We start from the raw sequence: 15,107 nt of genomic DNA on the forward strand, positions 1-15,107 counted from the left end.
GACTTAACCGATTACGCCATCACTCGAAACAACAAGCTTGGGGTTAATTGACTCAAAAACAATCATTAGTGCAGCCTTACTTCAAACCAGTCGAGACTGGAGCTGTCCTATCTAGCCTGTGATCATAACAGTCCAGTTGTAATGGGTAATAATAATACAATGAATGGCATAGAAAGTGAAAACAAAGACGTAACAAGATGTCATTGACTATTTTTCCTCAAACATCAACCGAGAATGGAGCTTGTAAGCATTTGGCTCGCTCGCCGTGCTGTGATTGTTTTCCCAACCTGAGCCTGTACTTTCCAAAACCATGTGAAATAATCATGTTTAATAAAGTATCAGCACCGCGGTTGTGCCGTTCCAGCCACTAAACATGAGAAGAAATGACACACACTTAAAAAATGTACGGAAATGAAAAGCTGTTTACATTTCCAGAAAGCATTAAGGACAACACCATCACCACTTGTGGGCATTTAGCCTGCACAACACTTTAGCTATGTGTTTTACTTTGTGTCTCCCTGAGGTAGCTATGCATACAAAAATGATTTCATCTTGTACTGTAATGAATTTAAACAAGCACTTAGTGAGCATAATACATTCATCAGTATGAATATTCCACTCTGCAGAAGTGCTGTCTGGCATTACCTGCCAGTGTGTCTGCCCACACAAAGACGCAGCCTTCACTGCACGGTGTGGAACCACTGGCCATAGCCGAGACGCTACAGCATGTCTGACACATATCCTCAATCCGCTAGTCTGTGGTGGTCCTCTGCTTTTACTCTGCTAGGCTTGTACGTATGAATAAATAAACAATTATTGCTGCACCTACGCTCTAATTCCATGCAACATGGTGGCATATCTCCAGGCCTATATGAAACTCAACCATCAGCATCTCCCACTCCCACAAACACACGCATAAAGCGCACACACACACTCCGCCAGGCTATGACATTTCCTCTGTTAAGCAGACAGATTGGACCGGTAATCACCACTGAAAGGTACATAAACAGAGCAGCTGATTTCTGTACCAAATTCCCTCTCCACTCCGCCCTCACCACTCTCTCAGAAAAGGCTAAATGGTCCCGAAGGCTTGTTTATGAGCTCGTCTTACGCTGTGTTTGATCTGAGCGCTTGCCCACACATGCATGCATGGACACACACACACATACACACACATACACACACATACATGTATGCTCCAGGAGAGAGGGAAAGCCAACATTAACAGTAATAGCTGAGATGATAAACAAAAGGCTTAGATTTAATCCCGAGGGCTTCTCAGCATCACACACAACAGAGGAAGGGAAAAGGAGGTGGAAGCGGAGGAGAACATGGAAGAGGGTTGGAAGGAAGCGCGACATGGGAGTGATGATTGGCCAGAACACAATCAATGCTTGAATGACTTTTCCGAGGAGCTGATTAACAGCAGATTAAACTCTCCATCCAGCCGGATGACATCTCACATGCACTTACTGTTACTCAAACTGAAAGTGAAACATAAATTGTACACAAAAACAGTGTGCATTATGATGGTGGCTTCAATGTCTACATACCCCTATAGGGTGTAGTAAATGTCCAGTGAAAGCAATCAAATTTACAGGATTTGCAATGTATACGCCAACACACACTCCATGCATAGTGTGAAAAACGATCTTGTGCATGACATCACTCGCCAGGCGCTTTCTCAAACAGTGCATGCTTCCATCATCCATTTTACTACAAGATGTGCGAGACCACATGAGTCAAAACACACACACACACACACACACACACACACACACATGCAGAAAAACATGCAAAAGCGGGACGCAGGCCAAACATGTTGGAAACTGCTCAGTTCTTAATGACATCACTGAAATTTCTTCATGTGGAACCACTATATACTCCATGCTTCGTTGTGGAGGAGATGCTGTGGTTGCATAGCTGGACGGATCTTCGTGCACATATGGTGGCAAAACTTCATCTGCTCTGAGACACGGGTGACAAATGAGTCTTTCCTGTAAGTATCAGCTTCTAAAGCTACCATCACTCTCTCATATCACTGCCTGTCTCCTTCTTTTCATCCTCGGTGCTTGGCATCCCTCAGGGAAATGTAATGATCCCACACCAAGGGCCAGTGTTGGTGGTATATATATATATATATATATATATATGTATATATATATATATATATATATATATATATATATATATGCAAATTACAAGCTCACCGATGTCTGGAGTTGCTAATAGCCTTTTTTTGGTCCTGTCCAGCCATTGGGGCAGATCGTATTGTTAATCTAAATGTTCCTACATGCTCTGGGAAGAAAACTTTCAGCTAAAAATGAATGATTCCATACAGGCAAAGGGAAAGCCAAGCAAATGAGAGTGTAAAGTTGAAGATGGAGGGATGAAATGGACGGGTGTCTGTTATATGCTCCAGCAAGGTTAGAAGAAAACAACCTCATCATTCTGGGACAGCAGGGAGCGACTCAGTTATAGAACTCGCATCTATAGAACTCTCTCTGTAACACACACACGCACACACACACATTACTGAATTGTAGCCAGTAGAATAATAGCTTTGTGGAATCACTTCCAGATCCTGTGACATCACTGTCAGGTTCACAGGAGGAGCAGAAAACACACACAAAAAACCTTTGCACAGAGAAGGCATAACACTAATCTGTATTTTTGCCCCCAATTACCACACATTGCTCTTTCGTTGCTTTTGAGTTCTGTTTCCTTTATTGAATACAGAAAAAAAACTTACTGTCCTCACGTCATTCGGCCCAGGGGTGTGGAGGAGTGACAGATATAATCTCTAATGGCAGAAAGCCATGAAAGCACATTCTTTCATAATATCTATAATGTAACTAGAAGCCAAAAGCGGGATTGTCGCTGATTCGTATTGCAGAGCACAAGGGAAAATATGAATCCCCTTTCCCAGTCCAATGGCTTCTATAGGAGCAGTTTTTCATGAAATATTTACCCAATAAAAAACGCCTAGGATGGATCCTTGCACTGGTGATTGGTACAGGGACTCAATGTGATGGGGAGGAGGTGTGGAAGTGGTTTTATTTAATTCCAAAACACAATGACTTAACTTAATTGTGGCTTAACGACACATTCTGACAAAGACATGTCAGCATTGCAGCATCATGTCCTGATGTAAACAGTATGTAAACAGTATAATCATCGTGTGCAGTATTATGCACCAATATTGTGAAGCAATGAAGAAAGTGATAGCCTGTTTATATGCGTGTGTCCATGTGTACTTGATTGTCTGGTAGGACTTTCCTGTCCTTCAGAAGTCTAAGCCCTGGTCAGGATGTAGTTATGGAGCGCTAATTTGCAAGCCGTCTGATTGCAGACTTTGTGCGGACCTCTATCAAACACACACATGTACACTCACACCACAAACACACTCTTTATCAGTCATTAATCTATCAGGTGCTATTAGTGGGGGGGCTGATTGGAACCAGAAGGGGACAAAATGATGTCACATCAACTCACTTCACTGCCAAAGTGCTCAAGTGTCTCTGTTTTCATTCCCATCTTCAACACACACACACACACACACACATGCACACTATAGACAGTGGGGCTTTCTAACCATGATTGACACTTGGAAAAAAGTGCAGAAAGCATAGGAGGGAACCTATATTTCATGCTTCTTGACACAGGTGAGCCTCAGCAAATGAGGACTGTTTCTTTTAATAAAAATACATCAGTAGATACATTTCCAATAAAAAGATTTTAAAACATAATATCCCACCCTCCGACAATAATGCCCACACTTGTATACAGCTGAACACCATTGCTTTGGGGGCGCATTTGTAGGATGAGCTATTGTTTAGCATTGACAGTAATCCATTAGAGTGTGCAGTATTTCCAGACAGAAAATTGATCTCTTTATTAACACTGACAGACTCATTATGTGTAAATACAGACGGGGGCCATTAATAAATCATTTCTCAGGTTCCTGATAGAGCACAAACCACAGGGCATTAAAGCAATGTGAATGCAAACCACACTCTGGCAGGCAATCTGTTTGCGTCTGTGTATGTGTGTGTACTTGTGTGTGTGTGTGTGTGTGTGTGTGTGTTACACTGTGCAGGATAATGGGGCAACAACTGTGCTTTGGATTGAAATAGCATGTTTCCTTTTTGGCAACATTTAAATTATAGTTTTTCTAAGAGGCCGTAGCTATTCAGAATCACTGAATCACTTTAATCTTTATGAAAACAGAATGACACAAATAAAAATTCATTCATCCCCTACGTAGGTTGCCTATTTTGACACAATAAGCTGGTTACAGACTCTTTACCACAATGTATGTATTCTCTAGATAGTTGGTATTTCCCTGGTGATTGTGACCCATTCCTGCCCAGACCGGTCATACTTTGACAGTGTGATCTTCCTTCAAGCTCAGATAGGCCCCGCAACAAACAAATCATACCCTACACCTTCAAATTTCCCCACTGAGGGACGAATAAAGGCACATCTTATCTTATCTTACACAGTATAAGTCCATTTTGAAGAGTTCAGGAATCAAAGTTTCGTACAGGGACTGCTGGAAGTATTCAAAGGGCAGACCGTGGCCCTCCCAGCCCTTCACTTCAGACAGAGGCCCCCTCTAAGCAGCTCATCTCGCCTTAGGCCCACTCAGCTCCCAGCTGTGATTGACATGTGAATTACAGTGTGTGGTGATGATAATAAGTGTGCTAACCAGGGCCAGGCCTGTGTATTGCAGCCAGAAGCCAATCCAAGCTGGCATGGCCTGAAAGACGACCGCTGTGACCATCTGAAGAGGCAAATAAAAATGACAAGCTAACTGTTAAAGAACTGCTGATTTTTCACATGTTGTTTTGAAAGAGTTTGCGGCTTCAGTGGGTCTCTATTCTCCTAAATTTTCACTTTTCTCCACCCGGCCACATCCAGATATATGAAACCCATCATTTATAAGAGCAATCTATAAATAATTTCCCTCCACTGCGTGATGCCATGATAGAAAAAAGTGTTCAGAATGATTGCTCTCAGTGGTAGGAAAACATACCAAGTTGTGTGTGACAGAGGGCTATAAAACAACTTCCTACCACACACATACGCACAAAAACAATGGATTTCCTTGCAAATTATCACCGTGCCTCAGAAGCATGCGCGTTAGCAGCACTAAGAACGCTTCAAAATCCTGCTTAAGTCTTGAAAGACTGTTTACGTTTGAGTGTCAGCACTGACAGGAATGATTTTACAACAACACCCTAATATAATACACTAGCTTTACATTATGGTATTAGGAAATTGCACACTAACGCCCTGTGGATAACTTTTCCACCAACTCACATTCATCTGGAGCGAACGACCCACATTCCAAGGGATCTATTCCCAACTTGCCAAAGCCCTGTGGATCTACGTGCCCTTTTGCATTAGCGTCTGGGTTGGCAGAACCAACCATCTAAAACAGAGAACACATATACAGTAAATGGTGATTCTGAGCCAGATTCGCCCCTTCTGACCAAAATAAGCAAATGCCTGATTATCTGACAGCTCGGAAGCTGATCCTGTTGTAGGAGTTGTGTTAGGAGGGATTTTTCCGCCAAGCTAGCTAGGAAAACATTGTATAAGTATATACAACATGATCAATATTTACAATCAAAACCAAGAATGTGACATTTGGTACAGAACGATCAAGCCAAACTAAACAAACTAATAATGTCCATAAGCAACAGTGGAAAGCTTAACGTGAGACACACCTCCAAAATGGTAAACACGATTGTCTACTAGTCTTACTAATCACCTTTTATAGGTCAGTCTGGGTATTTCGTCAGGTTCTGTTTGATCACAAAACATCTGAATTGGGGACGTAAGAGCTGGCAATGTCGTGCCATAAGCACCACAGAGCACAGACAACCATTACACCGTCAGAGAGTGGGAACCGCTTACACAAATGTACTAACTACACTATCGTCTCATATTTTAACATTTTGTAAGGATTTATAAATATTCAGATGTGTAACCGACTTCCACAACACACTTGAGGTGAGTGAAATGCTTGTGTCTTGGCTGAGATGCACTTTTCCTCTACCCAATCCACTCCTTATTTCCTAGACCAGGGTACTGCCAGGGAAGACTGGGTGCCTTGGCATATGAGCCATTAAATCTGCCCAAACTCTAAAAGGCCTCTTGTGTGTATTCCTCGAACACTGCCAGCCCACAGACCTGAAGGTGGAGCATTACGGTTGTAGATTGATGAAATGGAACAGGCAACGAGCTTCAGAACACCCAGGAGGATGACTACTAATGTGATTGTATATATCTGAGTCTTCAAAGAGATACAAGTTAAAAAAAAAAGAGCACATGCAGTGGAGTCGTATTGAAGCATTATGGTAGACATTTCATATTTCCGTGTGGTTGCAAGACAGATGAAATGATTGCTTAGTTGCAGCAACAGAAACCGCATGATGGTTTCATTGTTTTGGGGTCCTTGGATATAGCAATACACACTTTATTGTGGTTCTTAAACATCTGTCATGTTGACAGGAAATAGAATTTACTGCCAATATGATCATGAAGAGCCAAGATAGAAATATTAAATCTATTTATTAGGATGTACAGTTTACATGTAAAGTAAAAAAAAATCCTATTTTCCATGCCGCTTATAAGGGGTCACGGGGGATTGCGGGAGCCTATCCCAGCTGATGTTTTCTAGTTAGGGCTATTGCCTTATTCCGGCTCTGTCTGCATTCTTGGGAAATCCTTACATATAAAAGTGATCTTGTCTATCGCAAAGATATTAAAGTAAGTCACTGCTGCTCCCTTTTTGTCTAACAGACTGACGGTTAGCAACCGAGTTAAGCATGAGTGAGAACTCAAATTGCACCGCATTTGGCTGTTATATTATGTTACAATAATATGTTATATTGAATAAATGTGCAGAAACGTCCACTCAGAAATCATAAAAATCTTAATTAGTGCATGCAGTGGAAGCTGCCGTGTAATGACAAGAATGTGCAGGCAGTACCGGCGAGGACGGGACAAGCAGCAACCTATGAGTTACAGATGGGACGTTACACGCACGCATGCAGCTGGTGCAATGTCAAGGTTAGCGGAAGTTAAATTAATCATGTTGCAAGATTTTATTGTTTGCATTTGTTTTATTCTAGTTTTTATGTCATCATAAAAACTCCTATTCCTGGATGAAAAGACTGCATGCAAGAGTAAGTAACAGTGTCAACTTGGCAGCCCAAATGACGATGTTTGCAAAACTGGGAACAATGAGCACATAATACAACATGTACTAAATTCTAAATTCAACACAGACAGCTCACATGTCATTCTAGCAACAATACGCTATGTGTGCACGGCATTTTATGTGCAAACACCCCACATATTTCATTGCTGACGGGTGCTGGAAGTTTGACGTTTGGCAGCGAGTGGGCATCCGCTCCTGCAGTCCATGCCCAGAATAACCCTCACACTCCCTGACACACAAATACACACTAACTGCTCAGCATCAGGACCTAAGTTAAAACAAACCATCAGGGGGCCCCGTCACATCCACTCAGCACCGAGAAACAGAAGAGACAGCCCTACAATATTTATACACTCACATGCAGACATTATTTTGCTCACCAAAAGTGCGGAAAGACACCAGCTAGGAGTGCCAGCTTGTCATTTTTCTTAGGCGCCAGTTCTTTCTCACACAAACACACAACCACACGCAAGCGCACACTATAGCCTCAGCAAATTAATTAGAACAAATCGTAATAAACATGCTTATTGACAGCCAACGTGAGCATGAAGGTCAAACTACCGTACATCAAGTCTTCATCATTTGGAGAATTAAGTTCTTTTTACAGCATGACTGTGCTTGAGTCATTCATTCATTCATTCATTCATTCAAGGTCCATAAAGGCATGCAGAGATGAGTTTGGTGTGGATGAACTTGAGAGCCCTGACCTCAAACCTAGGTCAGTGACCCTCAGTGTTGGGAGTCATGCATTAACTTCTGACACGTGTTGAGAATGATAGTTTTTGCTTAGTTTCTGCTCAATCTGAGAAAAAAACTCTCTGTGTGGACTTCCACGGTCCAAAAACCATCATGATAGCTTCACTGGAGGTTCTTAATTGTTCATGAAAACTGGATGGATGGTTCAGACACCATTTTCAGACAATGATGGACCACCACAGAATCCAAAGCTGAACCTTATTCAGAATATTTTGGCAGAAAATCCAAGCTGAAGGTGGTGCAACAAACTACTACACATTGCCAGATAGTGTTTTGGACGTTTTGAAAGAATATGCCCAATGTTGGTATCCGATTGTTCATGATTATTCTCGGTTGCCACACTGCAGTGCAACACGTAAACACAGACACACACAAACAGCTTTAACCATAGCAAACAACAACTTTCATTGTAAAAAACAATTCATTCATTCATGAAATCAAATTAATGGGAATAAATTATGTTTGATATCAGGTTGACATAATATGCATTATGCATAATATAATTTGCATGTTCTCTCTGTGCTTGCATTGGTTTTCTACGGGTACTCCGGTTTCCTCTCACATTCCAAAAACATGCTAGGTTAATTGGCCAATTGTCCATAGGTATGAATATGAGTTGTTTGTCTATATGTGTCCTGTGATTGGCTGACCACCCGTCCAGGGTGCACCCCACTTCTCGCCTGAAAACAGCTGGGATAGGCTCCAGCGACCCTAGTGAGGATAAGCGGCATAGAATGCGGCATGTTTGTGGACTTACATACACATTTGACAACTCCTTGTTTTTTGCTCTGAGAGGAAACACATGTCCCATAAATCCGTATATGAATGGGACACATTTAGATTCAGAACATAAAAAACTACAAAGATCTTGTTGAGTTTAAAACATCACTTGACTGAATCTCATGATGGTGATTTACAACCTCACAAAGTTGGGAGCTATTGAAAATTATTTTTTACTTTTCTATTGCTTTCTGAGTATGGCAGCCGCAACCAAGGTACATGCTTAATGTTGGCATAATACCTCAGAAGTTCTGGCTCCTGTGAACTTGTAGTATTTCTATCATGCAGTTCTTTTGGGTGTCTGTGTGTTTTTGGCTTTGGTTAATTTTTCTTTTTGTTCCTGCAAGCGTTTATGTGACTGCAACATTTCTAATGTTCAGCATTTTCCATGTTGCATTTGTTTGTAGGTTTTTATGTGTTTGTTTTAGGGTCATTTCAGTGTTTGGAGTGTGCCCATATCGGCCACCATACATGTGAGGGCCTATTTGAAGTTCCACTTTTCCCCTATAGACCACACGTTTATTGGGATGCACTGTGAAAGGCAATGACAAACTCGTAGAGGAATAAACATAAATCCAAGCTGCGGTTTATGATGACAGAGAACATGTGATTTCTGTTGGTCATACTTCTCCATTTCCCGGTTGTTGTCAGAGATTTCCATCAGCCACCAAACCAACCGTGCTGTAAACACAGCGCTCATTTGTTTTCTCCTCAGAGCAATTATATCATGTGATTTAAAACATTTTAAATCGAGCCTGCGCCGACTTTTATTTGTGTAAAGCGGATCTATTTCATGTCGAGCAGTAATGTAATAATCCCGAGCTGTCATTACGGCGGAGTCCCCCCCACCCCCCACCCCCAGTGCGCCAAACTCCATCTGATCTCCGCATTTATGAGAACCAGACTGCATGGTGCGCAAAATCACCGGTCACCGTTAAAAAAGAAAAAAGAAGGGAACTTTCTCCGCAAGGGAAACAGGAGACAAGAGAAGACTTGAAGGAAAGCCTTCAAATTAATATAGGAAATGTTTGCTTCAAGAGAAATGCGCGCTGATGTTTTACTTTCCAGCTGGTTTGAATAAACAGAGTAAAATATTTGTAGCTCTAATTAGCCACTAGTGGTCTGAAATGTACTTATATTTACATAGCCACCTCATAACCTCCCAGGCCTGGAAACATACGGGCTTTTTGCATTAAGTAGTCTAATTGTCTTGGGTGAAAACAACATGGCAAATGTGACGCATGTGTGATTTATTTACAGTGTGTGTAAATTGAAAATTAATGAAAATCATTTCCTGTTTTAATGAGAAAAAATGGGAATTTTAAAAATATTTACAATATTAAGCGGTTCATAGCACGACTTTTGGGTTTCTTCTATTCCATTTTTCCAGTCTAGGTCATTAAAAACACTGACATCACCATAGATGACAGACAAATTAGTCAAAATGACTCAACAAACTATTGACTATTAAAAGCTTATCGCTTTCACAGGACAACAATGCGTCAACAATGTAAAAGTATTCTGTGCAAATAAAGTATTAAAGCATTTAGAAACATATTATAAGGGCTTTTAAAGTCAAGATACAACCGTTAAAAGGTAACACTTTAAGAACATGCAAGTATATGTCAAATATTCAGTGGAAACATTTTGGTGACGAAATATTGTATGTCGAAGTATATATACATCGACATAAAATAGGAAAAAATATCATTTTGCATATATCTGGAAGGAATGGATGATTAAATAAGGAATAAATGTTTAGAAGGACGTTGTAGTTGCACGTGGCCTGGTGTGAGGAATGCGCATGCATCTTCCCTCCCTCTCTCTGACGCACAGAGGCAACCAGGGAACCAAGCCCACTGAGGCATGGGGCTGCTCAAAGGCATAAAGGGCAGAAGGGAGAATAATGTATTGAGCAAGGGGAGGCGTGTCAACAATCAAGGATTTGGATGTAGGGGATCTTGGAGAGCACATGGAATGGAATCGGATTAATTACGCAGCGCAAAGGACCCAAATCGAGAGGAGGACGATACCTCCCTGAGGTTCTGCTGGGGTTCTGACGCACCCTTCCCCGGCCTGAATGAGTTGGAATGCTCAAACCTGGTGGTGCAAAGTCAGGGTTCGGACGGATACACAACCGGCAGGATGTCATCGGGCAAGATGCAGGGTCTCAGCTCCAGGGCGCACGCGTTTTCTGTGGAGGCGCTGGTGGGGAAACCCTGCAAGAGATTGAAAGTGTCTGAAGACCATGACTCAAGTTGGGAAGGACACACGGACATCTTCACCGGTAAAACGAAAGAACTAAAATAAGAATAGAATTTTGCGCAAGGTTATAAGAAGTCACATTATTAAAAATAAACTCACATTTCATGTTATATTAAAGCCATGTAAAATATATTATTGGAAAAGTTTGTTCAAATTATATAGTTTCAATTTCAGGCTCACCAGAGATTCCGAAGAAGGTGGCTTCAGCAGCAAAGAGGCCCGAGGCCAAATCCTGTAATCCGGACCTGGTCGAGAAGGCCGAACCACCCGAAGAAGGGAGTAAGCCGAAACGCAGTGAGAGTAGACCGGATAGAGAGGTCCACGTTGAGCTGCAGGGTTCCGAACTCTGGAAAAGATTCTTTGAGATCGGCACAGAGATGATCATCACCAAAGCGGGAAGGTAATCTGGATCAACACTTTGGACATTCAGATGAAGACGCAAACCCTGACTATCAAGTACATTATTGATTATACTTACTGTATGTCACCGTGCAATTCCATAAGCACTCAAAATATCAATAGTAAACTATTTAATGATTCAAACACCTTGCACCTATGAACATATATTATTAATTTCAAACGGATTAACCATCCATATAGCAGGATGTCTATGGCCTCATAGGCCTACTGTATAATGGTGCAGACGGGTGGCATTATATCAATTATTTTAAGTGATGCCAAAGTAAGGTGTCATTTATTAATCGTTAATACATTCATATACATGCATGGCATATTGAATAGATGGGTGTAGGAAAGTTGTATTTATTTAAAACACAAAGTTTACAAGAGACAAATAATAATCTTTGTCATTAAATGTAATTCTAGACAAGTCAGAAAATCTTCTACCAAATGTATTTGTGCGGAATATTAATGGATATATACTTTATTAATATAATATAGATAAATTAGCAATAATTTTAATGTTATCTTAGTTTATAACTGTTGAAATTTGGGTTCCGTGGGATTGCTGTCCCATTTGGGAAGTCCCACTAAGGAAAGACTTTTCTTCTGCATTTGGAGACAACCTTATGGAATTTTTATACAACAAATAATGCATATTATACTTTCCATTTGTGTATAATAACTAGCATTCTTCACACCCCCAGGAGAATGTTTCCATCGGTGCGGGTCAAAGTGAGCAACCTGGACCCACGCCAGCAGTATTACATAGCAATGGATGTCATGCCCGTGGATTCTAAACGTTACAGGTGCGTTTATTATAATACGTATTATTAGTGTGCATGTTGTGTTTTATGAGGTGATTATTATCTGACAAACACATTGCCATATAGGTATGTTTACCATAGCTCCCAGTGGATGGTGGCAGGAAACACGGACCACTCTTGCATCTCGCCGAGGCTCTACGTCCACGCAGACTCGCCGTGCGAAGGAGAGACTTGGATGCGTCAGGTCATCAGCTTTGATAGAGTCAAACTGACCAACAATGAAATGGACGACAAGGGGCATGTATGTAAACTAGTGCACAAACTTGCATGAACAGTATAGAGTGGACTATTATTTATTTTGTATAAAAGTGTAATCCCAAAAATTCATCCACTGGGATTATTCTTCCAGAACACAATGAGTGTTGAAAACTTGGTTTGAGCAAAAACAAATCATCATCATAAAACTTCATATTTTTGCATGCAGGAGTGTTTCAGTGCTTTAAGGATTTTGGTTCTGAAAATTATAATCATTTCAGAATTTCATAAATGCTTTGAATATGCTCTGTAATGTGATTTTATGTGCATTTAGACATACTTTAAAATTAAATTATGCCCCCCAGCACCAATATATAGAAATTAGAAAGTCAATTTATGCAATACTGTGCCTAGTTAAATTTTGTTAAAGGGATAAATAAAATAGAATTTGTTCACTTGGAAACTATTTTTGCATTAAACAAATAAAACAACAAATTTTTAATGATACTTTTTCTTCTCCGTTGTTAATATTATACATATTTGACACAAATTATTTATGTTGAAAAATACTAGACTTATGTAAGTGTGTAATTTTTTTATGCAAGCATTGCAATTTGGCAGTTTAGGCTTTAAAGTAATACTTAAATAGCAGATGCAAATGAAGATTTAGCTAGAATCAGTAAGTCACCATGCAGTGCTTTCCATCATGGTTGAGTAAAATATTATTTTGGGCCTACTTTAGTAGTCAAATGTCAGTTTCTTATTTGCTTCTTTCCATTTTCTCATGTGACATGTTTGGACTACTTTAATGACATCAAGTTTTTTGGAAAGTGTGATGAATGGTTTCCGCATTTTTTCTGCATGTTAATTTAAGGAAAATTGAGCTAGATTAAAATAGCGCTGTTTGTGAAATATCACCATTTCTTATTCCAGATAATCCTGCAGTCCATGCATAAGTACAAGCCACGTGTGCACATCATCAAGCATGACCCTCGAATGGACTTGTCCCAGATCCAGTCGCTGCCTGTTGAGGGAGTGTACAGCTTCTCCTTCCCAGAAACAGAGTTCACCACCGTCACAGCCTATCAGAATCAACAGGTAATGCTCACTGAAACTGCATGATTCCATTGCATGCTAAAATGGTTTGCAGAGTAATTACATACAAAAGGTTTTGAGCAACCAAGTTTGGGTTACAATTTGAAAAGAAAAAAAAATCTCCACCCTTACTGTGCCAGATATATTCCAAAAGCAGATGTGTAGTGATTGTTATGGCTGACCTCACAAACTTGTAATCTCAACATCATGAAGGTGATGAGGCCCACTTCCACGGGGTCTGTCCAGGTATTCTGTGGTGCCAGAGAATGTTTGCTACCTTCTGCTTTTGGCTAGACGTCCACCGCCGGGACTGCCAGCTCTTTTCAGCAAGATTATTTTTTATGATCAGTGACTGTATTATTATAGAAACTCAATAACGAGCTAAGACCGGCTGCCTGTTGGAGTCCGGGGCCTATTAAGTCAGTGACAAAACTCTACTCCTGGGGACTGCTGGGTGTATTCCATCGCTTAGAAAAATAATTGTTGTATATATGTGCTTGTTGCTGACCTAGCACACATCTAAACTAGCATGTTTTGCCCGCATGTCTGGCCAAGATCACAAAACTGAAGATAGACAGAAACCCGTTTGCCAAAGGCTTCAGGGATCCAGGAAGGAACAGGTAAGGGAAACCTCACCAAACATCAACACTTGTTATAGCTATAGAAAGTACTCTACTACAAGGCTCAAGAGAGATGTTAAGTTAAACCATGAACATGTGATACCACATAAAACACTCATATAAACCTGGCATGGCCAGTGCAGAATTTCACACCTCAAGGAGCCAACATTGAAATATCCGGAAAGGATTTTCCTGCTTCCGCAACTTTATGTGTTTGTCTTCGTGTCTATAGGGGTGTGTTGGATGGTTTACTTGAGTCTTATCCTTGGAGATCTCCTCTCAGCTTGGACTTCAAGCCATTCGCCATACAGCTTCACGGTATCTTTAACAAGGGCTTGCATTGCTTCTTCTACTCCAGGCTGTTGTCATTCATGGTTCTTGTATCTATTAACAGGAAGCCTGGGGTCTTCAACCAGCACTGCTTCCTCACTAAAGAGCCTCCTTCCCTTGTCGTCTTCTTCAGCACTCCCTCCATTCCCCACGGTCTCAGGCCAGGACTCTGCTCTTCACACCATCGCTCTTCCATTCTACGGAAGGACCTTGACCAGCCCCACATTTCCCAGCAGACCCTTTTCCTCTCTGGGAGCAGACAGACTCAGAGGCCTGTCGCCGGTCCCTCCACTAACAGACCTCCCGCTCTTCCCTGCGCTTCAGGGAAAGAAACCACCTCACTGTCGGGATCCAAGTCTTTCCCGGTCTCCTGGGAGCCCCTCCTGTTTGATCCCCCTCTCCACCGCTCTCAGCTCTCAAGGGTCGGCTTCGGCTTTACTTCCTTATCTTTCAGACAGTGCAGGCCCATATTGTCTGTATCGCTATAGCTTCCCCTTGAACCCTCAACTTACAGCTATTTCCCGGCATACTAAACTAGCTGAAGATAAGACAGAGGGCCCACTGCACCAAACTTCATGGCACCTGGCCGCCAACCACCTCCTCTAA

General features: G+C 41.3%; 1 protein-coding gene across 1 annotated transcript; it reads left to right on the top strand.

The window, feature by feature from the left end:
• Window positions 1-10,915: 10,915 nt before the first annotated feature.
• On the top strand, window positions 10,916-15,107 carry tbx22 (T-box transcription factor 22). The gene is made up of 8 exons (XM_058063643.1): window positions 10,916-11,057; window positions 11,210-11,435; window positions 12,142-12,243; window positions 12,328-12,502; window positions 13,390-13,554; window positions 14,107-14,171; window positions 14,404-14,489; window positions 14,566-15,107. Exons 1-8 carry the CDS (start codon window positions 10,916-10,918, stop codon window positions 15,105-15,107), a joined length of 1,503 nt encoding a protein of 500 aa, XP_057919626.1.

The sequence above is a fragment of the Doryrhamphus excisus genome, chromosome 23 (genome assembly GCF_030265055.1).
Source record: "Doryrhamphus excisus isolate RoL2022-K1 chromosome 23, RoL_Dexc_1.0, whole genome shotgun sequence".
NCBI classification, from domain to species: Eukaryota; Metazoa; Chordata; class Actinopteri; order Syngnathiformes; family Syngnathidae; genus Doryrhamphus; species Doryrhamphus excisus.